The sequence below is a fragment of the Peromyscus eremicus genome, unplaced genomic scaffold (assembly GCF_949786415.1).
Source record: "Peromyscus eremicus unplaced genomic scaffold, PerEre_H2_v1 PerEre#2#unplaced_1208, whole genome shotgun sequence".
NCBI lineage: Eukaryota > Metazoa > Chordata > Mammalia > Rodentia > Cricetidae > Peromyscus > Peromyscus eremicus.
Window position 1 is genome coordinate 91,894 of NW_026735443.1, and position 26,014 is coordinate 117,907.

The following is a 26,014-nucleotide window of genomic DNA, read 5'->3' on the forward strand; positions in this document are numbered from 1 at the left end:
GAGGGAAGGAGAGAGAGGGAGGGAAGGAGAGAGAGAGGGAGGGAGGGAGACAGAGAGAGGGAGGGAGGGAGACAGAGAGGGAGGGAGGGAGAGAGAGAGGGAGGAAGGGAGAGAGAGGGGGAGAGAGGGGGAGAGAGAGAGGAAAGAAGGAGAAAAGGAAAGAAAGGAAAAGGAAAGGAAAAGGAAAGAAAGGTAAAAAGCCCAGAGCCAAAACATAGATAAACAGATTAAAATTAGAACTAAGATAAGGCCAAGCACTCATAACTGATAAGAAGTCTCAGTGTCTTGATTTGGGAGCTGGTTAGTGGCCCAAAAGAAGAAGCCTGCTACAAAAGGAGCCTCTGGATAGTTATCCAATGGGGGTGAACGACAGGGGAGAAAAGGAAACACGGAGGAAAATCATAAGGCCAACTGCTCAGCAAAAAGTCATTGCTCATGCTTCAGAAGAGCCGCTGGCAGCCAGGGAGAGCTACTCAAGGAAAGGAAAAGATGTTTCATGCACAAGGTGCTGTGTCCTCAAACGGCCAAAGGTGAGAGACATAGTGCCCCTGCAAGAAACCGGCAGTACTGACCTAGGAACTGTCTGGGAGACAGATTGAGACACGAGATTCGAAGCGCTGTGGATGTGGCATGGGTCACACAGGGGTGGAAGTAGGGAAGGGGTACCCATGCCAAGAAGGTCAGTGCAGAGCCAGGCACTGGTGAAGTACATGGCAGGAAGATGAGTGGCAAAGGAAGGGGATGCCTCTTGGGATTCCCAGCAGTGACCACACAAGCCTCCCTGAGACCCACTCAGACACAGGCCTGGATCCAAGGAGAAGCATTGGCCTGGGGAGGGTGGGTTTGAGTTGCACTTGTCTGTGAACAGTGGCAGGAGAATCTCTCCACACCCTTTCCCACTGGAGCGCTAACTGAAAGTGAGACCCAGGAGAATGTGGGTTTAGACAGCTGCCTCTCTGAGGCTTCAATGGCATGTGGAAGAGATTTGTTCACAGGCTGAGGCAGCCTGAGCCTGCAGCTGGAAGACCAGCTGCCCAGCCCGAGTGTGCCGATCCTATCTCTTCTTCTGTCTGCTTCTTCCCTAACCCAGACACTGGGTATAGAGCATTATAGTTGGTTTTTCACTCTTTTTTTGGCTCTTTGTTCTTTTGGGGGGGCCCACCACCCAGCTCCCAAATAAATCACACAGGGAGACTTATTCTTATTTATAAAGGCCCAGCCTTAGCTTGGCTTGTTTCTTGCCAGCCTTTCTGAACTTTAAATTATCCCATCTACCTTTTGCCTCTCAGCCTTTCCTTTTCTTTCTTCTGTAATCTTACTTTCACTCTTACTCCATGGCTAGGTGGCTGGCCCCTAGCATCCTCCTCTCCTTGTTCTAGCTCCTCCCTTCCGGATTTCTCCTTCTATTTATTCTCTCTGCCTGCCAGCCCCGCCTATCCTTTCTCCTGCCTTGCTATTGGCCATTCAGCTCTTTGTTAGACCATCAGGTGTTTTAGACAGGCAAAGTAACACAGCTTCACAGAGTTAAACAAATGCAACATAAGAGAATGCAACACATCTTTGCATCGTTAAACAAATGTTCCACATTATAAACGAATGTAACACATCTTAAAACAATATTCTACAACGGGGCATCCTAATGTCACCTACAGCCTGACAAAAGCCCAAGCTTAGGGAATAACTAGCCGTTGGCAAGTTGACCCAGTATATGGCAACTTCACTTGATGAGAAGCTCCTTAGTGCCCCACATCTCCGCAAGAGCTTGGCTCTCTGTGTAGATAAGAAAGGATGTAAAGAATAATAGTGAGGGGGGAAAAGGGGGAGAGTATACTGGCCAGATGTTCTATTGTTCTCAGATATCCAAAGTGTCTGATCCAGCTAGCTTCAACTGTTATCTCACTGGGGTCTGGGTGTTCCTAGTACTGGGCAGAGCCTCACAGTCCTCACATGTGCTGGCACCATGTGGGGTGGGGACAACCATAACTGGTAGACTAAGGCACTGGGGGTACCAGTCCAGAGGCTCTTCACAGAGACTGTCCCCAGACAGTTCTGCTCCTTGACAACTTTGTTCCTACTGCTCATAATAGAAAGTATGCGTGCGTGCTTGCGTGTATGCGCATGTGTGTGCGTGTGTAAGGCCACTACTGGCCTATAGGAAAAAAGCAAATAAATGAAAGCCTTGAGTATAAACCAAGAATTTAACGTGTCCAGTGGATAGAGGTATAGACGTTCACAAACATGAAGCACTTTCTAAAATTTAAAACAATGCCCAAACCTTTATTCATTAACATACACCCACACTCTCCCCCACCCCCCCACACACATAATGACACATATTCAGATTAGTGAGTATGGCTAGCCAAAGGAAACAGGAAGAATGGTGACAGCCTAAGTGACAGCCAGAGAGATTCCAGTAACACCTTATTAGCTGCAGAAAAACATGATTTAGATCAAAGCCTGAAAACCTCCCTTCCCATCATGCATGAAAGTAAAGCAACCGGCATTCCAAGGAACATGATGGTGGTCTGAAAGCCACGCTGAGCCTGGACTGACAGGCCAGGTGTGATGGGAAACTCCTACTTCTCCTCACTGTCAGAGTGGTCCTGCCAACCAGCCTTGCCTGCTGCACTCAGCTCTGATGCTACAGGCTGGGGACTGAGGGCGGGCTGTGGAACTGGGTGGGGGGTGGACTACCTTTTCTCCAGCTGGGCATGAGCAGTTGATGGTCTTCAAGAACCCAATCTGTTCACTACCAGGAGTGGGCAGCTGTGGAGGCGCAGGTGGAGCCTCCGTCACCACAGTCACCTGACACTGGAAAGAAAGGTCAAGGGGTCAGAATCTGACTACTTCCTGGTGAGGATCATGATATCTGGGACTGAAGGAACTGGACAGGCAAAAGGGAACCCAGAAGCCCCCAACGACACGTGAGTGGACGGGACACATCTAACAGCAGATGCCAACTCTCCTAAGGCCTTAGAGTGAATAGGCTAGGCAGCCAAGCTCTAGACACTGGCCAGCTTAGCAACCTACAGGAACTACTTAGCCACATTAGCCTCCGTGTTTACCGTGTAGGATGGAGACAAGGGTGTTTCCTTTATCAGGTTCTGAGACAGACTGAATGAGACTGCTTAGAGAAGCTTCTATCTTACAGTCTCATACCTACACACTTCATGACCTTACTCCTCCTCTTCCTATCCTCCCTAAAATCTCTTAGCTTCTATTGCCCCTTTCTTTCTTTCCTTCCTTCTCCCTCTCTCCACACTTATATCCAGGTGCCTCCAGATCCCCAGCCCCTGCATATTATAGGCATGCTAAGAAGAACACAGTGATGGAGCCCTTACTGTGTCCCTGGGCCTGGGCCATCAGGCACTGAACGTGGAGCTCACCCTTCAGCCCTGTGCAGCAGGTTCCATCCCAATCCCATCTTTCAAGCATAACTTGGAACTAGGGTTTGATAGAGAAATAGGGAGGAAATGGGATGTGAGGAGTGGGTGATGAGGCCTGAGGGGTGCGGACCCTGGATTCAAAGGCCTAGTAGGTCCAACCCTCGGCTCTGGGGCCATTAGTGTCCTGACCACCATCTTGCCTCCTATCCCAAAGCACTGTAGCTTCCCTCCTCTGAGCACTGAATGCAACAGTCCACTGTGATCTCTGGGGGAACCCTCCAACCTCTGCCTTCCACACTTCCCCAAAGCTGGGTCTCAGCACTTGGCTGGAAGCCTTGGGGTCACCCTGACTGAAGCTCTGTTTAACTCGGTTTTCCCAAACTCACACTCTGTGTAAACGGTTAGAAGTAAAACATCAACCCAGAATCCCCCCACACACTGATGGCCGGCCAATGCCACCCTGGCCTCAACTGTTAATTCCCGAACCCTGAACACTCAAGCCCCAGACACCATACACATCCCTGGCCCACTCTGCATGTCTGCTCACCGGACCCGACGGGATATCACAGCAAGTCTCCAGTTCTGCATGCCTCGAGTCACAGTAGATCACAATCCGCTGCAGGTCAAACTGGAAAGGAACATGAGGAGAGAAGGAAGAACTGGAATCTCTGTGGCATGAGACAGCCACTTGCTCTTGGGATCCTTCCCACCCCGGGCTGCACTGCTGGGCTGCATGGGGAGGCTCTGCATTGTCTGTGTACCCAAATGCCATCTAGAGGAAACCCCCCTTACATGAAAGGCTCGAAGAAAGAGGTGAGCCCATGCTTGCTTCCACTGCACAGGGATCTTGGGCTTAGCCCCAGCCACACACTCAGGCATGCCTGCTCCTATCCAGGTCACCACTGCTGCAGGCAACACAGTACACTGATGATGTGACAGGTTCCAGGCCAAAAGCTCAATGTGTCCCTATTCTTACCCTGTTGGGGCATCATCTCCATACAGTAGTTTAAATGAACTTTTGAGATAAATATCTACTGTTCATTCTACCTTTCATACCCTCCACCTAGACTTAGAAACTGAAAACATAAAGATTTCCATATGTAAGAATAATAGTGAAACACACACACACACACACACACACACACACACACACACACACACAACTTCTCCACACTCTGGCCTGTGCACATGGCCGCAAACTGTAAAGTGACTGAAGACCTGGAATCTGTCTGCTTTCCAGGGCCCCAGGCTCGTGCAGACAGAGACTGGTCTGCAGAAACCAGAACCAGAACTGCCTTGAGTTCTGGCTGAAGATGTCACACAGTAAATACATTTCAGCAAACTCAGGCTGCTGCCCAGGCTCAGTCCATCCACAGTCCACCCTGATTTCCAATCAGCTCCCTTTTCTGGACTGACCTGGGCGTCTCCACACACTAAACTCTTTCCCATACATCCTGCCTCACAGTCCCACTGCCCAGGAAGACTCTTCCCTCCCACTGTTCACAGGCAGGCTGCTCTCAGCTTCCATCTTCCTCTTGCTACCCAGGCTCAGGCTCACAATAGTACCTGCCATGCAGCTACACTGTGTATTTCCTTCACTCTCCAGAACCTATTTCCTCCGCTACAACAAAATCTCTATGGGACAAGACTCTGTTCTCTCTTGTCCCCAGTTCTAGGGCAGCCCCTTGCCACAAGACAAATGTGGCCCATCAATGGATGAAAGAACGTTTAACAAACAGAACTGCTAGGTGAGGGGCTCTGCCTGTGGGGCTGGGGAGCCTTCTGCTTCTACCATGTGCTCCTCAAAGTACAGCCCATCATGCCACCTGGTTCTCTTCAGAAGGACAAGAGCAGATCTACACATGGGTATTTCATTTCCTGTTGAGACACCAATGCAGACCAGGAGAAAATGTCAGAATGCATATTCTTGATTTGGAGCAAGACTGGTCTTTGCTTTCTACATTAACAGGGATCCACTGACCACAACTGGGCCATCAGACGGGGCTAGGGAGCAGAGGTTGTGAGGGGCCCCAAATTCCCACCACCACCTTTGATCCTTGATATTCCAGGAACCTTAACTCTCCCCACCCACTGTCTCCCCAGGTCCCAGAATCTCTACCCATTCTATCCTTCTGGGCCTCATTCCTGTCTGAGAGCCATACGCCGGTTCAATCTATAGCAGCTGTGGGCTGAACTATCTCCTGGGTCAGCTCACAGTCCCCAGCCTCCCACCACATCCCCCACACAGGCGCTCATCTATGGCTCTTTGCTAGCTTTTGTGTGGAAACAGATTAGGAAGAGCTAAAAGCATACCCTGGGCCCTGCCAGGCTGAGTCTAAGGTTCAGACCAACTCAGCTGTCATGAAGTCACCTCAATTCTCTGCTCCTCCATTTGCCCTTTAATGATATGGTCTCATGGAGCTATAGAGGGTAGTGAGGGGCTCATAGGATACAGTACCTGTCCCATATCAAACCTAGATAAGCTGAGGCCTCTTCCCACTGTATCTAAGACCCCAAACCACATGGCTACAAGTATCCTAGCCCATGAGGTGGGAAGGATATAAAATATACTGACTCTCCCTGTAAGCATTTGACCGAGAAACACAACTAGGGATGAATGTCAGAAGCCCCAGATTCCTTAGGGTTTGAGACCAATAAACCTTTCTCACTGACAGAGGGAAAAGGAGTAATGAGAGATCTTCCCACTTAAGGAACCGGTCCATGTTCCCACATTCACAGTGTTGGATAAACAGGGACACTTCCTAGCTGAGTGTGATGGCCAAATTCAAGAGTCAGGGTAGGACCCAGACCTAGTACCAAATAACAAAGACTGGGTTGGAAGAGACACTGCCCTCCTTGTGAATTTACAATGTGGAGCAGCTCCTTCCAGTTTGTGCCTGACTTGGCCTCCTCAATGGGACTAAGCAGTGTCACAGCACTGCTGTGAGTCACTCAGTGTTTACCATACAAGGGGGCCCCACTCACAGGCCACCAGAGTTTGTACTGGATACACAAACCAAAGCGGAAGGGCAACAGACACTGCCCCACACTGAAGCACTGAGCTCTCTCTGGTTCTGCTTAAGAACTGGATCATGGCTATACATAGGACTGGCTGGTCTCACAGCAGTGAACCGCCTGATAATGCTCATGGAGGCTAAGCCCTTCCAAGGAGTAAGATCACCTGTGTTTGTATTTCTCAGAACCACTTCAAGCAACTGAGCTGGATGTGGGGCCAGTGGGAACTGGCCAAAAGTCGAGGTGCATGGAAGAGTGGATCCCTGGGTTCCTCCGTCCATGGACACCTCTCTTGAGACTCTGGAGAGAGGCAGAGGCCTGAGGGAAGCAGGCAGGAAAGAGAAGCCTGAGGCCTCTGAGAAGGGACAGAGAAGAGCTGAGTCAGGGCTCTGAGTCAGGGTTCTCCAGAAGACACCAGCCTCAGAACCTCATGGGTCTGAGTAACTACCAACTCTCCAGCACCTGCTCACTATCTCAACAGTTGACTCTTAAGAACCTCAGTGCATTCCAGCTCCATGCCCAGTTGCTACCCCTGCACACTGACCCAACCAAGAACCCTGCCTCTCAGCTCTGAACCACTGGACTGCCTCCTTCCCAAGCACTCTCCATCTTCCTATGGCCCCCCCTCTCTGCAACAAACAGAGATTGCTTGGGCATAGCACTTACTCACTTTTGCTTTTTTGGACAAGTGTCGCCTGCAGGCTGATTTCCAGGATATATCCAGGAAGCCTTGGATGTTTCCTAACTATCTCTTCCACCTCATGCTTCAAGATCCTACCCTCTGGAATCCTGCTCCCAATAGATACATTCTACCTTGTAGCCTTTACCCTCTATGAATAAGTTCACTTCCTCTAGGAAACCACCCCACACACCTCTCTCAGTTCCCTCCTCACAGCTACCAAACTTGTTTAGTTTAGACACCCATCCTTTACGTTCCATGATACATGATGCCAATGTCTACTGTGGCATTTACTTGACCAGAGCGAATGATCTCGGTGAGTCTTCCTTTCATGGAAACCCTGGGCTTGTCAAATTCACATCTTTTTAATAGTCAGGCTCAATGTAACTGGGTACCTGCAGTGTATCAGACGGTCAAGCATATACAGAAGACAGACAAGCAGCACAATGGAACTTGTGTTGCCCTGAGAAACTACTAAAGCACACAATAAGCACCAAATGGGTGTTCTGATGCTGATGCTGCTCTGCCGCTTTGATGCTGCTAACTAATGTGGCCTGGAAGGACCAGGTTGCCATGTAAAGGATACAGGATTTAGAGCCTGTGAGCCCTCTCCATGCCTGCCCATCCCAGGATGGTGTGGCACCACCTGGATATGACTTGTGGTTCTGTGTGTATTTGACCCAACTCATCAAAGTACCACTGTCCCTTGGTACCCTAGAAGCCTTCTCCCATAACAAAACCTAATGACGTTGAGCCCTTTATTTCAAAATGACTAGTGTTTGCATGTCAATCTTATGCTCCCTTATAGGCACCAATATCACCAATGCCAAGCAGAGAATCTAGCAAACAGAATGATCTCAATGTATATACAATGGATGGATGAATGAATGAGTGAACGAATGAGGAATTTGGACTCCAATTCCGAGTCAAGTGTCCTCCCTCCTCAGAAAGTCCATGGTTATGATTGATAAATTGATGATGAATTAGAACTACAGATATGGGGGACACTAAGGCACCAAGATTCCAGGGTCCACTCTGATGGCCCTGGCACTGACTACAAGATTCCCTCAGGTACTCACATCAATGGGCACACTGTCGTAGAGACGCTTGCCAATCACAGTCTTGCCCTGGATGTCGATGTTCTCCCTCTCCTCGATGGGCAGTGTCTGAACCAGCACGCAGTCAATGTAGAGGGACACATTCTGGGCCTGGATGCTTAGAGCCATCTTGTGCCAGTCACGGTCAAAGAGGTCATCAACCCGGGGACCTCGGAAGACCACCCTGACTGCATCCTTCATGGCACCCACAGCATTGTACTCAACCGCCTTGTTCTCACCATCCAGCCGGATAGAAACCTAAGGAGACAGGCAAGAGAATGCTTGAAGACTTACTACATCCCCTGAACATAATGAGGCAAAGCCAGGACAGAGGAGGAAAGGTTGAGTCAGTCCTAAAAATGCTGACACATCCAACTGTGACTCTCACACCAGGACGCTCAGGTACCTTTCTGGGCTTTGATTCCTCCTATGCATGATGACATCAGTAGTCATTTTGCAGGCTGCTCAAACCTGGGCAGTAATTAGACTGACTGTGCTCATCCACAGGGCACAGGTCATGTACTCAGTGTGTGAAGAGGCTACCGGGGCTTCTGTAAGACTTCACATGACCAGTGGAGAGGGACTGAGGCATGACACCAACCAGAAATCCTAATTCCAGGGTCTCTTAAGACCCTGCCCTCCCTAATGTAGATGTCAAGTGCCAGTCTGCAACCAGATGGGTGAAGATTCAACTGAAGCTCTATGAGAATGAAGACTCTTAACTGGTGAGGGCCTTGACTGTCTGGGTCACTCACGCACACTCAGCCCTTTGCATAATCTCTTAGCACAGAGAAAGCACCCAGGATTGTCTAACCTTTCAGCTCCTCTAGGCTATATTGACATCTTCAAAATTCATGCTCAAGAACTAGACAATCAAGTTACAAAAAAAAAAAACCTCACACAAAATAATCTCATAACATTTTAAGTACATTTACAATTTTATGCTGGGCGACATTCATAGTGATCTGTGGCTGCACACAGGACACCTCTGCAAGAAAGGTCACTTCTGTTTGCTTCTGGTGGATGAATAGTTAAGTTCTCACCCATGCTCTCACTTCTTCATTCCCCCCAGGATGCTCGCTGAACATGCTGTGTGGGACAGGCAAGCCAGGTGTCAGGAATGCAGCAGTGAATGTGTGCAGACTTGGGCAGTGCATGAACATAGGGCCATCAACTAAGATTAGTCTTCATCTGTCCTGACTCAGCCTCACCCCACCCTCCCCCGCCCCGCCACTTCCTGTGGCTGTTAATCCAGGGTTGCAATAGCATCCCTTTGCTGGTTCCCACTCTTCTTGTCCACATCCCCACTCTTAACCCCAGCCACTTCATTATTATCATTATTATCATTATCATTATTATTATTATCATTATTATTATTTCAGCAGGTTAGATGTTGCCTGATCAACCCAAACCAGAAAGTAGTTTTGAGGCTTTGTGACTTCAGGTTATTTAACCTTTCTGCATTATTTATTCATTTGTAAAATGATATTAAAAAGTGGCACTTATGCTGGGCGGTAGTGGCACATGCCTCTAATCCCAGCACTCGGGAGGCAGAGCCAGGCAGATCTCTGTGAGTTCGAGGCCAGCCTGGTCTACAGAGCGAGATCCAGGACAGGAACCAAAACTACATGGAAAAACCCTGTCTCAAAAACCGAAACAAAAAGTGGCACTTAACATTTTAGGCTTGCTGAGGGTAAAATAAGTAAGTATACATGTAAGCAATTTACATAGTATGACTATGCTAGGCTCTGCTCTAAATCTTAATTACAATAGCTTAAACAGGTAAGATCACAGACAGAAACCAAAGTCTTTTCTAATAATCCTGGTTTGCTTCCTATTGCTCTGCTAAAGACCATGACCAAAAGCAACTTGGAGGAAGGGTTTATTTCATCTTACAACTCCCAGGTCCCAGATCATCACTGAGGGAAGTCAGGACAGGAACCTGGAGGCAAGAACTGAAGCAGAGGCCATGGAGGAGTGCCACCTACTAGCTGTCTTCCTGGCTTGCTCAGCTTGCTTTCTTATATGACCCAGGGCTACCTGCCTGAGGTGGCATTGGCCACAATAGGCGAGGCCCTCCCAGATGACTCATTCATCAAGAACTACCTAAAGGTCAATCTTATAGAGGTATTTTCTCAGCTGAGTTTCCCTCTTCCCAGATGACCCAAGCTTGGGTCAAGTTGACAAAAAATTAACCATCGCACCAATACACGTATACCTTTGGAGTCTAACAGACTTCTCATTTGTCCAGACATTTTGATTGATTTGTACTTACTCGCCTTTACAGTTATAGATCAACATATGATGTTATCTCATTTATTAATTCTGCACACCTGCACACCTGTTTACTTAAAGTCCACTTTCCCATCCTTTTAAACAGATGCTTGATCTTCTCCTTTCTTAATCCCTGTAATACCAGAGCATGTGGTACGTGGTGGCATTCAAGAAAAAGGTGCTGAATGAATGAATAAATCAATCAATGGAAAAGCAAGAGTCCCTGAGAATAAATAAAGGTGCCTGAACAATGCAGAGAATTGGCCAGAGTATTCCAAACACAGCCCTTGTCTTCTAGGTTCTCCTTCTGGCCCAACCTCCTTTCAACACAACCAAGGGGTCCCTCATATTCCTTTTAATTGGCTCACCTGCATACATATTACAGGTGTCTGAACAGCTGAAAACAATGGGCTCCTCTCTAATACAGCACATATAGTGTAATTGTTTCATGATTGAGCACAGTTCTCCTTTTCCTCAAGGTAGTCTCACAGACCTCAGTCCTGGCCCTGACCATCTCCAGAACTCCCTGTAGACTTGACTTTCCCGTGATGTTTGTCTCAAGCAAGCAAGAAAGCTAGCCAAGGTAGTCACAGGCTTAAGTCCTGTGACCACCAACAGTAGCTGGTGACCTCCCCGAATCCACTTCATCTCTCAGATGCATCAGCAAATTGTAGTAGCTCCATTTTCCAGCTCTATCTGAACCCTGGTTACTCCAGCAGGAGGGCAACAGCCAACCTGGCAGACAGGGAGCACATAGCTCTGCAAATGCCATGAAAGAAGGGACCCAGACTGTGGGGGTGTTACAGGCTCATCCCAGAAGAATGTCATGGCAGGTGCCCAGTCCCACCCGGCCAGACCGGAGAAATTGGAGAAGCAAATCTATGGTTAACAGGCAGTGGTGGTGGACAGGAACACAGAGCCGACAGAAGTCTGTGAATGCTTTCAGTCTCCCACACATAGGAAACTGGATCCCTCCATGGTGAACCCTGAAAATGAGTTTACACCTCAGTGGGACCACAGATGTGATGGGAGAGTTATTCAACAGGACTGGAAGACCCAGACAGGCATAGAACTAAAGCACAGACCTGGGGGCATTAACTGTATGGGTTCAAATCTCAACTTCTGCTTTTACTACCCATGCAAACAAACTCAGGTCAATTCCTGAGCCTCTCTGTGGCTATTTCTATTTCTTACTCTGAGATATGCACAGTAGAACCAACCTATAGGCAGGATAATGAGGACGACTCAGTGCATTAAGGATTGTGACCCATTTGAATTATACTACAAGCAGGTTTGTGTCAGTGAACAGTGAAGAACAATGTCAAGGCCTTCTATGACCACAAGGGGAGTCCATCCTATCCTATTTTGGTCTGTCCTATTCTTTTTTTTTGGGGGGGGGGGTGGTTCGAGACAGGGTTTCTCTGTATAGTTTTGGTGCCTGTCCTGGGTCTCGCTCTGTAGACCAGGCTGGCCTCGAACTCACAGAGATCCACCTGGCTCTGCCTCCCGAGTGCTAGGATTAAAGGTGTGCGCCACCACCACCAGCTCTGTCCTATTCTAATTCTTATTCTTTTTTTTCTTTTCTTTCTTTTTTTTTTTTTTTGGTTTTTCGAGACAGGGTTTCTCTGTGTAGCTTTGCGCCTTTCCTGGAACTCACTTGGTAGTCCAGGCTGGCCTCGAACTCACAGAGATCCGCCTGGCTCTGCCTCCCAAGTGCTGGGATTACAGGCGTGCGCCACCACCGCCCGGCTTAATTCTTATTCTTATTGGACTCTTCTACTCTATTCTATCCCATTCTATTCTGTTAGAATAAATCCTATTCTACTCTATTAGAATAGACTAAAAGTAGTGGCTGAACGTCCCGGCCATTGCCCACTTCTCCTCACAAGGTTCCTAGCACCTCAACTCTATCATCTCATTTACTTATTTTAAGAGAAGAGGGGTAAAGGAAGAGAGAGAGAATCGAAGAGAAGAGCTTAGAAGGAGGTGGCCCATGGAGGTGGGGGGCAGAGGTGGCTGCTGCTGGTTGTCTCGGACCACATTCCATGATTGCCGGAGTCTAATTACTTGGCAAGCTTTTGTTCTGTTTTAGCCGCATATTGAGAGTCTCTCCCAGCTGAAAGTGAGAATGTCTGCATGTGCACATTTCCAACGAGAGGACAAGGTTTGGGGCTCAGGTCTTTCAGCACCGAGAACAAGTGGATTGGGGCTGGATCAAGAATGGAGAGTGGTATTGCTTTCCTTTTAGAACAATGCTCTGTGTTGATGGCCTTGGCTTTGCCATCTGTCCTTCCTCACTGGGTGGCATGCCGTTGAGGAATGGTCGAACTGAAAGCCAATACTCTAGAGGTGGGTAAAGACAAGTGTTTGTAACTTCACACGTGAGAAAACTTCAGACAACCTTCATTTATACAAGAGTTCTACTCGTGACATATCCTACTATACATCTGCTGGATGCTTTGCAAATGTGATTCCATTGACACCTGACTCTTCCATCCACAATCCTTGGTAATTATTCTCATTTTCCACTTTCAAGCTAAGGAAACTAAGACTCACAGGCCATCCTACCCCATGACTCATACCATGAAGAGAGGCACTACAACATTTGGCCAGGTCCACCTGACCCTGAACCAGTTCCTTCCACTTCTTTATGAGGTCACCAATGGAGAAGGTGCTGTAAGACATCAGAGCATGTGGTCACTTCTCTGTTTAGGCAGAAAGTCTCAGAGGATAGAGGGAAGAGGAGCTGGGCCTACAGGTTCTTTGGGGTTCTGTGCACTGGACCCCACTTCTGTCTAGGCCCAAAACTGAGCATCTTGCCAAAACCACAGTAGTCAAGACTGGGAGCAGAACACAGCACTTGCCCCAGAGACAGGCAGCATTTCCCATACCTGTGGAATGCCATACTGGTCGATGACCTGCCAGATGTACCAGTCTTCTTTCCGAGATGTTTTCCGGAACCGGAAGGTTGTGACAAAGGCGTACTCATCAGGCAGACCTTGGGGGAATACATCCCTGAGAACAGAGAGACAGACATAAGGTAGAAGGATTAGTGAGGAGAGTGTGGAGCTGGTAGAGGAAGCTTCCATGTCTGCTCAGCTACTAAGTCTTGGTGGTGTGACCCCCCCCCCAAGGATGCCCATCATCTACTGGCTCCCAACCCTCCCAACGACTGACGGTCAATAAGTGCTAAGTGACCCTCCCCCAGGAATGGTTACAGTAGAGACTTCCAATCTTCACCTCTCCTGTCCTGTTCCCATGTTGATTTTACCAGGGATCCTATGCCAAGTATCTATAGTCTCAATGTACATCTTCATAAAATCCTAATGCCTAGGTGGTCATGAGAGTGGAACCCTTAGGACAGATCGGTGCCCTTGTAAGAGAGGTCCCTCAGTGTTCGGTATTTCTGTCACATGGTATTACCATGAGAAGACACCATCAGTGAAGACCTGACCTTAGACAACAAGCCTCTAGCTCTTCAAGAAGCTTCTGCCACTTATGAACCATGTAGACTATACAGCATTGTCACTAAGACACAGGACATCCTCTTAGAAATGCAGTTACTATGGAGGCCCAAAAGCCAATCACTCTGTGCCTGCCCAGGGTGTCCTTGGACCAACCCTCCTTCCACCTTCACCCATGTCATGGACAGAGACACCTGCACTTCCTCCTGACCCTTAGTATAGCCTTGCAAAATAAATCTTCTTTCTTTCTTCCCCCTCCCATTCTCTACCAACAGAGTTCTGCAAATAATAACTTACATACTTGCTCATTTCATCAGCTCTCACCACCACATATTCAAATGAATGTAGATTCAAAGCACCTGGTCTTGGCCCCACAGATCTCCACAGTTTCCTTGTGGGGATCCCTATGAGAAAGTCTGATAACCCCCTGTCCGTCAGCTCTACCACAAAGCCCCTAGTACAGCAGACTTCCTACAGGTGCTAAGGAATAAAGAACCCTGAAAGCTGTCAAATGGAGTCTTTGTGCAAAATCCTCTCTTTCCCCCCAGGCCAGGCTAGTCTTCTCAGAGGACACTGAGAGGGGTAACCTCCCATTGCAATGGAGGACACCACACCACGAACCGCCACTCCCTCTGGACAGCAGTGACATTCCTCCTACCCCAGTGTGAAAACAATGGCGCCTCTAGACACCACCAGATCTTGCCAACTCCCCCTGGTGAATACCTATGTTCTACCTAGGCTATCCATACTATCAAAACAAAGTTCATCCTATTTTTATAAGGTTTCTTCAACAAATTACACATATGTTCTTAATACAATAATCTAAGACTTGATTTTAAAATGAGTACTTTGAGAAACTTAATATAAGGAGGACACTGAGTCTTCATTTCATTCCACCCTGGAAAGAACTTGTGAAGGAGTATTTTGATCTTTGCATTATCGGTCAGGACCCCTGGACTCTTTGGGGTTAACTCAAGGAGATTTAGCAGACAGAGTTCACACCCAGCGGGTCTGGTCTCTCCATAGTTTTTCTCTTAACCACCAGCCAACTGTTCTTTCCTTCTGTAGAATTTGGCCAGGAAGGAGCCAAAGTCTACCCTGGGGGTGGAAGACTGCCTCTGGGAACACACATAGCATGGATTTTGCTGCTGGAGGAGATGGAGGCTGTCTGGCCAGACATCCAGAAAGGGAAGTGGGAAGGTGTCTGGGTTCCTGGTTCTTAGATTTGCAGATCCTCAGGGATCCTTCATGTAGCTACAGAACTCCTGAGCTTAGACTGGTCCTCACTGATTCTCCTCTGACAGATCCAGGCTGAGAGCTGACCCAGTTGTTCAATATCATCTCTCTGGTCTACAACATCACCGAGGATCATATAGAAACAGGAGGCAAAGAGCCTGTCACCTTCAGCACCTAGGCTTCCCTCAGGAGTTAGGAAGTCCTTTAACCACCAAGCATGTAGAAAGAGACAGGATGTCACCACCTAAGACACTTCTATTTTTTTGTTCATTTCATTCATAAATCTGTCTATTGTTTTCTTTCTAAACACTCTTTACTCTTATTATTTTGAATTATCTCAACAGACATATGCAAGTGTGTGCATCCAAACAAAAGATGTGTGTGTGTGTGTGCGCATGTGCGCGCGCACACGCACACACACATACACAGAGAGAGAGAGAGACAGGCAGAGACAAGCAATGCACATATACATACCTACACATATATAGTCTGGGGTGGAGGAATCAGTTTAATCAAGGGTAGGAAATCCAATGAACAATTCTTTCCATAAATAATGTAGCAGGTATGAAATTATAGTGCAAAGGACAAGGTTTTGGACTTCAAGTACCTGACCAGGAGGCCAGCTTCTGTTTCCTGTTATCTGTGAGATTTTAACAAGTGACTGTCTTCCTTAGAGTCTCAGATGTTGTACCCAATAAATGAGAGTAATGCCTGCCCTGCTCACCTCATGTTATTATAGTGAGACGCAAATGAAGGAAGAGGTGTAAAAATGCCCTTGACGTGTTAAAGAAATGAGTAATGTCGAAAGTGACATCTTTTTGCATTATGAATAAAATTAACTTGCAAATTAAATCATGTATGTATAAGGATGAATACATTTCAAAGGATTATAAAGGGAAGGGAAACTATCCTTTCTTGAGATGTCTGAGTTGCGAAGCTATGCTGTATGAAATGGAACACACACAGTAATCCCCACTCAGGAAACTGCCAGTGTCACAGAAGCTAAACTCATCACCCAGAAGTTGTGCCCCGTCCTCTGTTCTCTAGAGTAAGAGCTTAAAGATGTTCTGCTGATTGACAGGTGTCCCTGGAGAACAAGACATCTCTATAAATGGGAAGGGTCCTCTGTGAGGCATCTGCCACATTTGTGTAACGCTCTCCCTTTTGTTCCTCTATGGTTAAATTACATATGATGCTTTTTTGTTTCTGAGTACTGTTGCTGGTGAATTCATAAGAAGGCATGAAGTAAGAGTGGAGTCTGGAGCCTATCTTTGCATTTCCCTAAAAGAGCCTGGGACCAGGTGATTCACATCACCCCAAGCATCTGTGCACCATTGCAGAAGATGCTCAGTACCTAGGAGGTCAGAGTTCAGTCTCTGTTCCACAGGTGAAAAGATGGAGCTCAGAGAGGAGTCACGTGCCTCGTTCTCCTTTACTCTCAGGGAATGCAGGTTTGGAGCCATAGGTGAGATGATGCTACAGTCTAATGCAGAGTTGGCTCTCGGAAGATGCTGAGTGAACTCAATGCTGTGTTCCAGTCTGTGTTCATGGCTCACCATGGGTAGCTGAAATCTGACTTCTCTCCCTGTGGTCTAATTTATGCTGTCAGGAGAGAGCCACCAATCCCCTGCTATAGGCAGTGATTAGCTCAGTGATGGACTCTGGAAGAGACCAAGACTTAGGTCTCTCACAAAGTTTCTAACGAAGCAGCAAAGACAGTTTGCAAAGGACCAACTGCATAGTTTGATTCACTGGACGCAAATTCACCATGCTCAATCAATGCAGGAGTGTGCTGTGAGGAGAGTGGAGGAAGGGAAGGTCTGTCTTAGGGTGGAGGTTCCCCAAGAGCAGCAGCTAAAGCCCAACAGTTGAACTATACTCGAAGGAGGAGCAGAGCAGGTACCCAGGCTAGAGAAAGGGACACAGCAAAGGCCTGGCAGTATGAGGAGGTACCTGGAATTCTCTAAACACACAGGAGTCAACAAAGGAGGCTTGGGTCAAACCATGAGACACTGAAGGTGATTCCAAATGCCAGTCTGCCATTTATGGCCTCTGAGTTTAAGAAACCATAAAGGCAATTAAAGAGTTACAAGATGGAGGAGGGATCTCATGATGCAGGAGTATCCTAGTTTTCAAACCCTCTGCCTATCTCTAGTGAGCACAGAGCACTCATTGTGGGATCATGTTTAGCCCTTCACTGGAGATACAGCGGGATCAGACACTGGACAAATACGTGCAGCCTAGCTTCTCAACATCACAAAGCAGGGATACTCATCGCAGGTGGAAACAGAAGAAAAAGGAGACATTTGGTAATGTATAAACAAGGCACCCAGTCAACAACATGGGAACTGGATCTTCGCTGACCAAAAACAGTACATGGTTCTAGGATATAGACATTTGCTAGGTGTGGCCATGGCTGGTCCATAGGAGGTGATAGGTGGCGATAAACATAAAATGGTTGATCTTTAATGAGCTGAAAGAAAACTGCATCCATAAATGGATGGTTAATGTCAAATGAACAGATGAGCACAAAATGAAGATAAAATCATTAGCGCAATGAGCATGGAATTGCAAAGTACGAGCTGAACTTCCCAGATCAGCAGCTAAGTTGGGTCACCTGAGTGTAAACTTCACCAGGCACTCTACCAAGTGTGTTACAGCTCAGCTCAGTGCTGAGTGAGCAGCTGTGGCAGGCTGCACCCTGGTCCCCAGAGCATGCAGATGTTCTGAAAGGAGAAAAGACCACTCACTCAGTTCTCTGCACCACAGGGAAGGAACCCATCCGTACATAGGAACTCTGTGCTCCATTTTCTCTCTTCCCCAAGATTTCCTTCACACTGAACAAATCCATCAGGTCAAAACCTGTGCAAACAGAAGAGTGAGTTTAGCAGAGGAAGAGTATGAGACATGAACAGTGTCTTAGGGTTTCTATTGCTGTGAAGAGACATCATGACCACAGCAACTCTTGTCAAGGAAAACATTTAATTGTGTTGGCTCGCTTACAGTTCAGAGGTTTAGTCCATTATCATCATGACAGGAAGCAAAGTAGCACACAGGTAGGCACAGTGCTAGAGAAGAAGCTGGGAGTTCTTACATCTTGACTTTCAGGCAACAGGAAGTGGTCTGAGACACTGAGTATGGCTTGAGCATATATGAGACCTCAAAGCCCACCTCCACAGTGACACACTTCCTCCACCAAGGCCATATCTACTCTAACAAAGCCACACCTCCTAATAGTGCCACTCCCTTTGGGGGTCATTTTCTTTCAAATCACCACAAACAACTAGTTCATTCTCTTCAAAGGCAGCCCACCCACTCTGCCTCAAGGGGTGGGGACTTAGATATAAGAACACATATTGGGAAGACAAGAGGAGCTGAGCCTCAAGCCCAGTGCCAGGATAAGGCACTGGGGAATGCAGACACTGACCCCCACACTGGAATGTGAGAACCAAGAGCATCCTGGATCATGGTTAAGTACAACAAGACAAATGAAGGTGTTTTGGTTTCCCCTGCTGTGGGGACTTCTGTGTTCCAGAAGCACAAATGTGCATGCAGATCCTTTAGGACATGGGTTCTCAACCTTCTTAATGCTATGACCCTTTAATACAGCTCCTCCATGTCGTGGTGAGCCCAACCATAAAATTATTTTCACTGCTATTTCTTAACTGTAATTTTGCTACTGTTGTGAATCGTAATGTAAATACTTTTGGAGATGGAGGTTTGCCAAAGAGGTCGTGAGACCTGCTGCTTTGGGACCATCCACAACTTAAGGCTTTCCTTCCTGCAGCCACACTACTGCCTTTCCCTCGGATCTTGCTGGGATTGCTGGCTGTGGCTTTGGAATCTCATGATTTTAAAGAGAGAAACATGAGAGAGACATAAACTAACTGCCTTTGCAGTATTTGCATTAGTAAACGGTGAGTATTTCAGCTTGCTTTGATTTCTCTTAAAAGATGACTAAGAGCCATTGTCAGCACAAAGTAAAAGAATAGTCATGGCCGAGGGCTTTAAACTGGGAGAGTAGTGAGCATGGAGATGGAAGATTAATTCTTCTCAGACACATATTTATGGGAATCTGGCATGTTTTATGACCAGCAGAGGTCTCTGGTTGTTGCACAGAGGACAGCGAAGATGCCTAGATGCCCAGCAGATGAGTCTGTTCCAACCATGACATAAGAGCCTGAGTGTGCACCACTCAGTAGCAATCCTCTCCACCATCCGAAGTGCATCCTTCCATAGTAAGATGCTCTACCTATGATGCCTTGGCTGATATGGAGAGTTGGAAAGCCCTGCAGCCTAGGCCCACCAAGCCTCCAGAGAACAACACCTGTTCTAGAGGCTGACAGTGTGATGGAATTTGGACGTGGAAGCCCATGACATTGTATGCCTCACTTTTAGCTTTAACTGAAAAAGTATGGAAGATCACACCAAATGCTGCTTAAATACTAGATGCTCTGCATAACCCTTAGCCCTGGGTGACAGTGTGAGCACTTCCTATCCCATAATAAGCTCTGAATAAAACTAGCAGGTGGAGAGGGTAAGGTGGGTCTCCCCAACACTGGTCTCCTGGGAAACTGACTGACTCACTTTCTCCTCCCTAGATATCAGTTCCCCCATCTGTAAGCTATGTGGAGGTTGAAATTGGTCACCTTATGTGCTTTTAGTGCCTATAACTTGCTGTGGATACCGCTCTGTATAAATAAAATGCTGATTGGCCAGAAGCCAAGCAGGAAGTATAGGCAGGACAAGCAGAGAAGAGAATTCTGGGAAGTAGATGGCTGAGGCAGAGAGACGCTGCCAGCCGCCGCCATAAGAAGCAACATGTTAAGATACTGGAAAGCCACGAGCCACGTGGCAACTTATAGACTAATACATATGGGTTAATTTAAGATATAAGAACTAGATAACAAGAGGCCTGCTGCAGCCATACAATTTGTAACCAATATAAGTCTCTGTGTGTTTACTTGGTTGGGTCTAAGCAGCTGCAGGACTGGCAGGTAAAAGAGATTTGTCCTGACTGTGGGCCAGGCAGGACTGGACAAAACTCTAATTACAATAACTATGCAGCATGGTTATAACAATATTTATCACGGTGTAGTTTGACTTCCACTGTGCTTCCTTTGTAACAGTGAATTCGAATGTCCAGGGTACATGCAGCAAAGGAGTCCTTAGCTCAGTGAGCACAGCTGGAGAGACAAGCTGACAGGGTAGAATGAATCATTACCCTGTGCACCAAGTTAAGGAAAGGATGTGCTACAGGCATTTACTGTGTTTAATGAAGCCAAAGCACCCTCTGTTAGTATTCTGACACACATACACACCCCGCCTTGGGGACCCTCCAAGTGTCCTCCTAATGCCATCCTATGTTCCCTTTAAGAAGAAAACTCCTCCCCCTTTTTGCTCTCTCTCTTTATCCTTCTCCTCCTTGAGATGTATACCTCGCCCCCTCTCTCCTCTCCTCTCTTTTCTCTCTCTCTCTGTCTTTCCATTATAATAAACTCATTTCCTGTGGATGCAGTGCCTGAGGTGTGAGTGACTGTTCACGCGCTGCAGCCTGACACCCACTGCATCTGCCCAGCATGTTTCCCGCACCCACGGGACACCTTGGCCCGGCCAGCCAGGGCCTCCCGCCCGCCCGTCATATCATTACACACTCTGCCCAAAAAGACTCTGAGGAAGCAATCTAACTCTGTTGAGCCTGTTTCCTTAACTATAAAAAGAGGGGGGCAATATCTTATTGGTCTGAGATGATATTTCAATCTGATAATGTCATAAGGTTCTTGAAGGTAGCTGGAGCCCTGTAATCACTCAAGAGGATACCAACAGCTCTCTCTGGAGCCTAAGGAGATAATCTGTGGCATTGTGTACTCGTAGAGTTCCCTGACACAGGGGCCTTGAACCTCAGAAACAGTACCACCACTATCACCCTGACTAGGCAGGACCAGGTTCCAAGAAATGACCAAGGCAGAGCACAGAGCAGCCACCTCCCCTACCTAGCAAGGAGTCCTGGGGAGTCCCTAAGAAATCCATGAGCTGGGAGGAAGCTAATGGAATGCAACTGAGGGAGATAAGCTCTTCTGCATTTGGAGTGGCGGGGGCGGGGGGTGGGGGTGGGCGATGCACTCCCCAGTCTACTTGGAGTAGGAACTGGCTGTCCTAGTGACAACAATCTGAATTTATCTATGGGCAGAGGTACCCAGCATGCCCCTCAGGGACTTGGGAAAAAAAAACAGTCCCTACCTACTTAAAGGAAGCATTCTCCTTATCTCTGGCAAAAGGGACCTCTGGTCCTTCCATTAACACATGCCTGTGGTGCCTATTAGCATATCAAGGTCTATGCTAGCATCTAAACTCCTTCAATCCCTACTCACAAGCACCTGCTATACACTTCAAAGTCCTGCCCCCAGGTTACAGGCTTCTCTCCTCCCAGGTACCCGCTACCTTAAAACCCTGGAAAAGCACCCCACCCCCACCACATCACTTCTCTCTGCTTTCCCAGAGATGGCCTAGGCAGTGTGGAATACATTTTTCCCTTTTTATCCACGAATTGACTTTTTTTTTTTTTTTTTAAACTGGGCCCATTTCATTCAAAAACTTCAAACAGCAAGCATTTAACTAGGTGATAACAAATGGTACTGTTAGGCTTCAAACCCGGGACAAATAGCTGAGGTGCCTACTTAACATATCAAAGCAGACCTGGCCTCCAGATTCTCCCAGCATCCCTCAGTTACAGGACCCTAGGGCTTGCATCCCCAGCCCCCTACCTAAAACTCTCCAGCCCAGTAGGCTGGGCTTCTCTTCCCTATATAATCAGGACATTTTGGTTACCCTTGGCTCTCTTTGTACCTTTGGACCTCCTGGTTGCTGTACCTGGTTCCCCCTCTTTCCCTTCTCCCCTTCCCCTGCCATCTCCTCACATGGCACAGCTCATGTACAATCTGGACTCTCCCAGAGGTCCTTGCTTCTGGCTAGGCTCTCCCATACATCTATAATAAACCTCCTCCATCACATCTAGGAGCAGTCATGCTTCCTTTCCTTTTTATTTCTTTTTTTTCCACTCATTTGAGGCTGAAACCTGGGATAGAACCAGGGACTGAATGAAAACAAAAATAATAAAGAAATAACTATATAAAAAGGAAAAGGAACCTGAAAGGACATGACTTTTGTCCCAGGTTTGAAACCTAACAGGCACCAATTTACCTGAAATAAGTCATGGCTGGGAGGAAACGGGAAAGCTCTGGGGTGGTGAGGTGACTATGAGGACAGACATCCTGAGAGGAAGCAGCAGTCCTTGAATGCAAAGTTTCCAAGGCTGACCAGTGCCTCATCACCATTCAGTTGGACCACACACCTGGGCCACTGTTCAGGAAAGTTGTATGACACTTTTAGTGGCCAAGCACTGGCAGAGAAGGTATTAGAACTGAGGGCGATCATAGACATTCTTCAGATCTCTTGTTGTCCAGATGGGGAAACTGAGTTTCAGAGAAATCAGGAATTTGAGCTGCAGCCACCTGGCTGGCAAGAAGCAGGCTGATCTAAGATATGTGTCTCAATACTTCCTGTCTATTCTTATCTTCATCCTCACTTTCCCAGGCCAAATGAACCCTAAAAAGTGACAGATATTTAAGGGACTGCCTGAAAGTAAGGTCTTTCAGAGCTGCATTTATTTTTCAAAACAAAGAAAGCTTCTCTAATGTCTCAATTACGATGAAATTGACAAGCTGGATAATCTATAACTCCCTCTTCAGCTGCAACGTAGCTGGGACACTTTCTCAAGCCCCATACCTATTAAACGACATTGCAGAGAAAGCAGAGTATCTGCACACACACAGCAGATGCCTGTGTGTGTAGATGCCCCCGTACCCCTGTCCTGCAGTAAGTAAGACTCATCTCCTGGGAGCCCCAGAGGGGCAGAGAAGGTGCCACGACTTCACTGGCTGTGAGTGGATGCAACAGGATGCATAACAGAGAATCTCACAACTGGCCAAGCACCCAAAGCACTCATCAGAGGGTTCCTACCCATGTATGACAGATTAGGCCACCTGTTCAAAGGTCTGCATAGTCACAAAAATAAGCACACACATACAGGCACGAGACAGCATGCACACACATGCACATGCACACACATGCACACACACACACACACACACACACACACACAAGCACGTGTGGGTGCATATATACACACATCACACCTTCTGAATCCCTCAGCAAGAAACAGAAAAGAAGCAAAACTGCACTACTCTTTAGACTATATATAGGACAAGAAATCTGTGGACTCAACTGATTCACAGATCCTGTGCTAGATTCTTCTGTTCTTGTCTTCTGCCCTGTTCCCTCCTCTCCTCCCTCTCACCCTTTTCTCTTCAGCATATTCATCTTTTTATCTTTTAGCCACTCATCCAATCTCCTTCCACTCCTTCACATTTTCACACTTAAACTTAAGCTTCTTTTCTCTCATTCCACCCATCCATCCATCTATCCATCCATCTACCCATTCATCTATCCATCCATCCATCCATCCATCCATCCATCCATCCATCCATCCATCCATCCATCTACCCATTCATCCACTCAAAATACATCTTTTAAGCTCCTTCTACATGCCAGAGGTGCCACTCCATATATCCCAAGGAACACAGAATGGGAAGACAGAGACAGGTTCTGTCTTCAAACAGCTCGTGTGCTTTCAGGGGACGTAGATAGTGGCAATACCTTCAGATGGGAGTTCTTGAGATAGAGTAAACCAGAAGAGCAGTTATCCTCTGAACCTCAGATTTCCCACCTGTGAGGGAAACATTGTGCCTCTCCCCTGCTGTGCTATTTAAATGAAGAAATGCATGGGCTCTCAGCAAGTGGTGGCTGCTGCTGCTGCTGCTATCAATGTCACCACTGTCATGAACACTCCCAGCATGGGCATACACACTGAATAATGAATTACTTGGGAGATGCTGTTCCCCCAGGCATGTGGCTCACAAAGCCAAATGTAGACAAAGCAACCAGGTAAGAATAGACTTTGAAAAGGGACTTCAAAGGGAGCTGTCCTGCGCAGAACTGAGCAGGCACATTCCTTTTGTGGGAATGGATAATGGATTGTCTGAGAGCATCACGGGGGTGGGGGGATCACTGAGGCACAAAGTGGGCACATCCAATTCAAATTGTGCAGTGGTTTCCCATTCTGGGCAGAGCAGCTCAGCTGCAAACAGGCTAGCCTCAAAGCACCTGAGTTTTCAAAGGGAAACAGGAAAAGTCACCTTCATCTTGTGAGTCGGACAAAGAAGCTGTGACAAAGACTGCACCCCTTGAGTGCCCACTCTGTTTCACAGGTCCCATCAGCAAGAAGAGATGGATACCTCTGCCTGCTGTAGCTTCCTCCAAAAGTCTCAGAAGTTTAACTGGAGTTGCTTGATGGGCAAGATGGAGCAAAGGTGACTAAGGCCCAAAGCTGCCACAATGGATCCTTCACGGAAACCCTGGGAGTCAAGGTCTGCTGCGAACCTATAAGCCGTGCCGAAGAGCATGGCACTGGCCTGACTCTGCACCATCGCGGTGGGAGGTGCTTCCAGGAGCATCCACTCCCCTGCATGTTCTTCCTGTTGAACACATAGGTATAGCAGCCTTCTACTAGAAAAATCCTCAGTCTTAAAGATACAGATGTTGCATTGATGCAGTCCACAGGGGCACACTGACAGGGCACATACTTCCTGGGACTGGATGTGTCTGAACCGTACCTAGTCCTGACCTCAGGTGCTGGCAGCCCAGGCTGGGAGATATGCACACACGGCGGAAATTGGACCTGAGGACAATGGAGGAGGGAAAATGGAGAAAAGGACCTGGAACTAGGAGACAGACGGAGCCAGGAGACAGACCTTGTTGAGGAAAGCAGAAGAGAAGCCAACAGTCCACATGCTCACTCCAAGTGCTAAGTGGGACTGTGGTCACAGGAGAACTAATCAATACACAACACAATCAGAACAATGGGGCCATCAACTCCCCACACTCCACAAGCTGCCATGGCCCTTCTTTCTGCCAGGCATTGTTGGAGATGGTCTTTTCGTAGCCCTGGAATGCTTCTCTCTGCCTCAGGCCTTTAGTCACATGCCCGCTTCCCCACCTGCTGAGCTCCTCATCTGTTTATGCTGCTGATCCAATCCCCCTTCTCTCTGAAGTACCTCTATTTATTCATTCAACTGCTCAATTTGCCATCATTCGCTTGCCGATCCACCGGACGCCTGCTACACTCATTGTCATGAAATTTTTAGGATGGCCCCAACCTGCCAAAATGAAAACTGTATATAGACGCTCCTCAGTGTTGAGGGATTACTGCCACCTGCAGAGTTCAAACCATTCCACCAGGACATTGGTGACAGATGAGAATGATAGAAGAGTTGGTGGCGGGGGTAGGGGGGGCACGCTTAGATCTGCAAGCTGCACATGAAAGCAATCCTATGTGTTGGGGGTCTCTCTTACCTGTGATTTCCTTGGATCCTCCATTAGTGTGTTTAAAGCGGTCTCCTTCTACCCGAACACTGGGGCAGAGCACGTCTGAAAAAAAGCAAGAGGAAACAGACAGATGAGAAAACATGCCTACTATATCCCTATAGAGTGTGAGAGCAACAAGCCCTATTCTACCTACAGTGAAGAGTGGCACACAGAGGGGGCTGGTGGCCCTGTATTATTTAATTCTTTCACGTACCACTGGACATGTCTTGCCAGAACAGTCATTATTGTAGCTTACAGGGTTCACAGTTTGGTAAGATTGGTGCTCCATTTTCTCCTCTGGCAGCATGCACGGTACTTTCCAGCACAACGAAAATTAGCCAGTAGGAATGAGGCTTCCAGATCAGTGCCAGCTTGATATTT

At 47.5% G+C, this 26,014-nt stretch overlaps 1 protein-coding gene across 1 annotated transcript in view; it reads right to left on the bottom strand.

Annotated features, from left to right (window-relative positions):
- LOC131902016 (collagen alpha-1(XXII) chain-like) overlaps positions 1 to 25,699 on the bottom strand; it is a 55,291-nt gene extending 29,592 nt beyond the window's left edge. Inside the window, exons 1-6 of the mRNA XM_059253051.1 lie at positions 25,622 to 25,699; positions 17,902 to 18,013; positions 13,343 to 13,466; positions 8,160 to 8,435; positions 3,934 to 4,014; positions 2,695 to 2,811 (exon numbers count right to left, since the gene is read on the bottom strand). Coding sequence (XP_059109034.1) covers positions 2,695 to 2,811; positions 3,934 to 4,014; positions 8,160 to 8,435; positions 13,343 to 13,466; positions 17,902 to 18,002 — 699 coding nt within the window. The 5' untranslated portion in view covers positions 18,003 to 18,013; positions 25,622 to 25,699. The remainder of the gene's footprint in view (positions 1 to 2,694; positions 2,812 to 3,933; positions 4,015 to 8,159; positions 8,436 to 13,342; positions 13,467 to 17,901; positions 18,014 to 25,621) is intronic.
- Between the last annotated feature and the right edge of the window lie 315 nt (positions 25,700 to 26,014).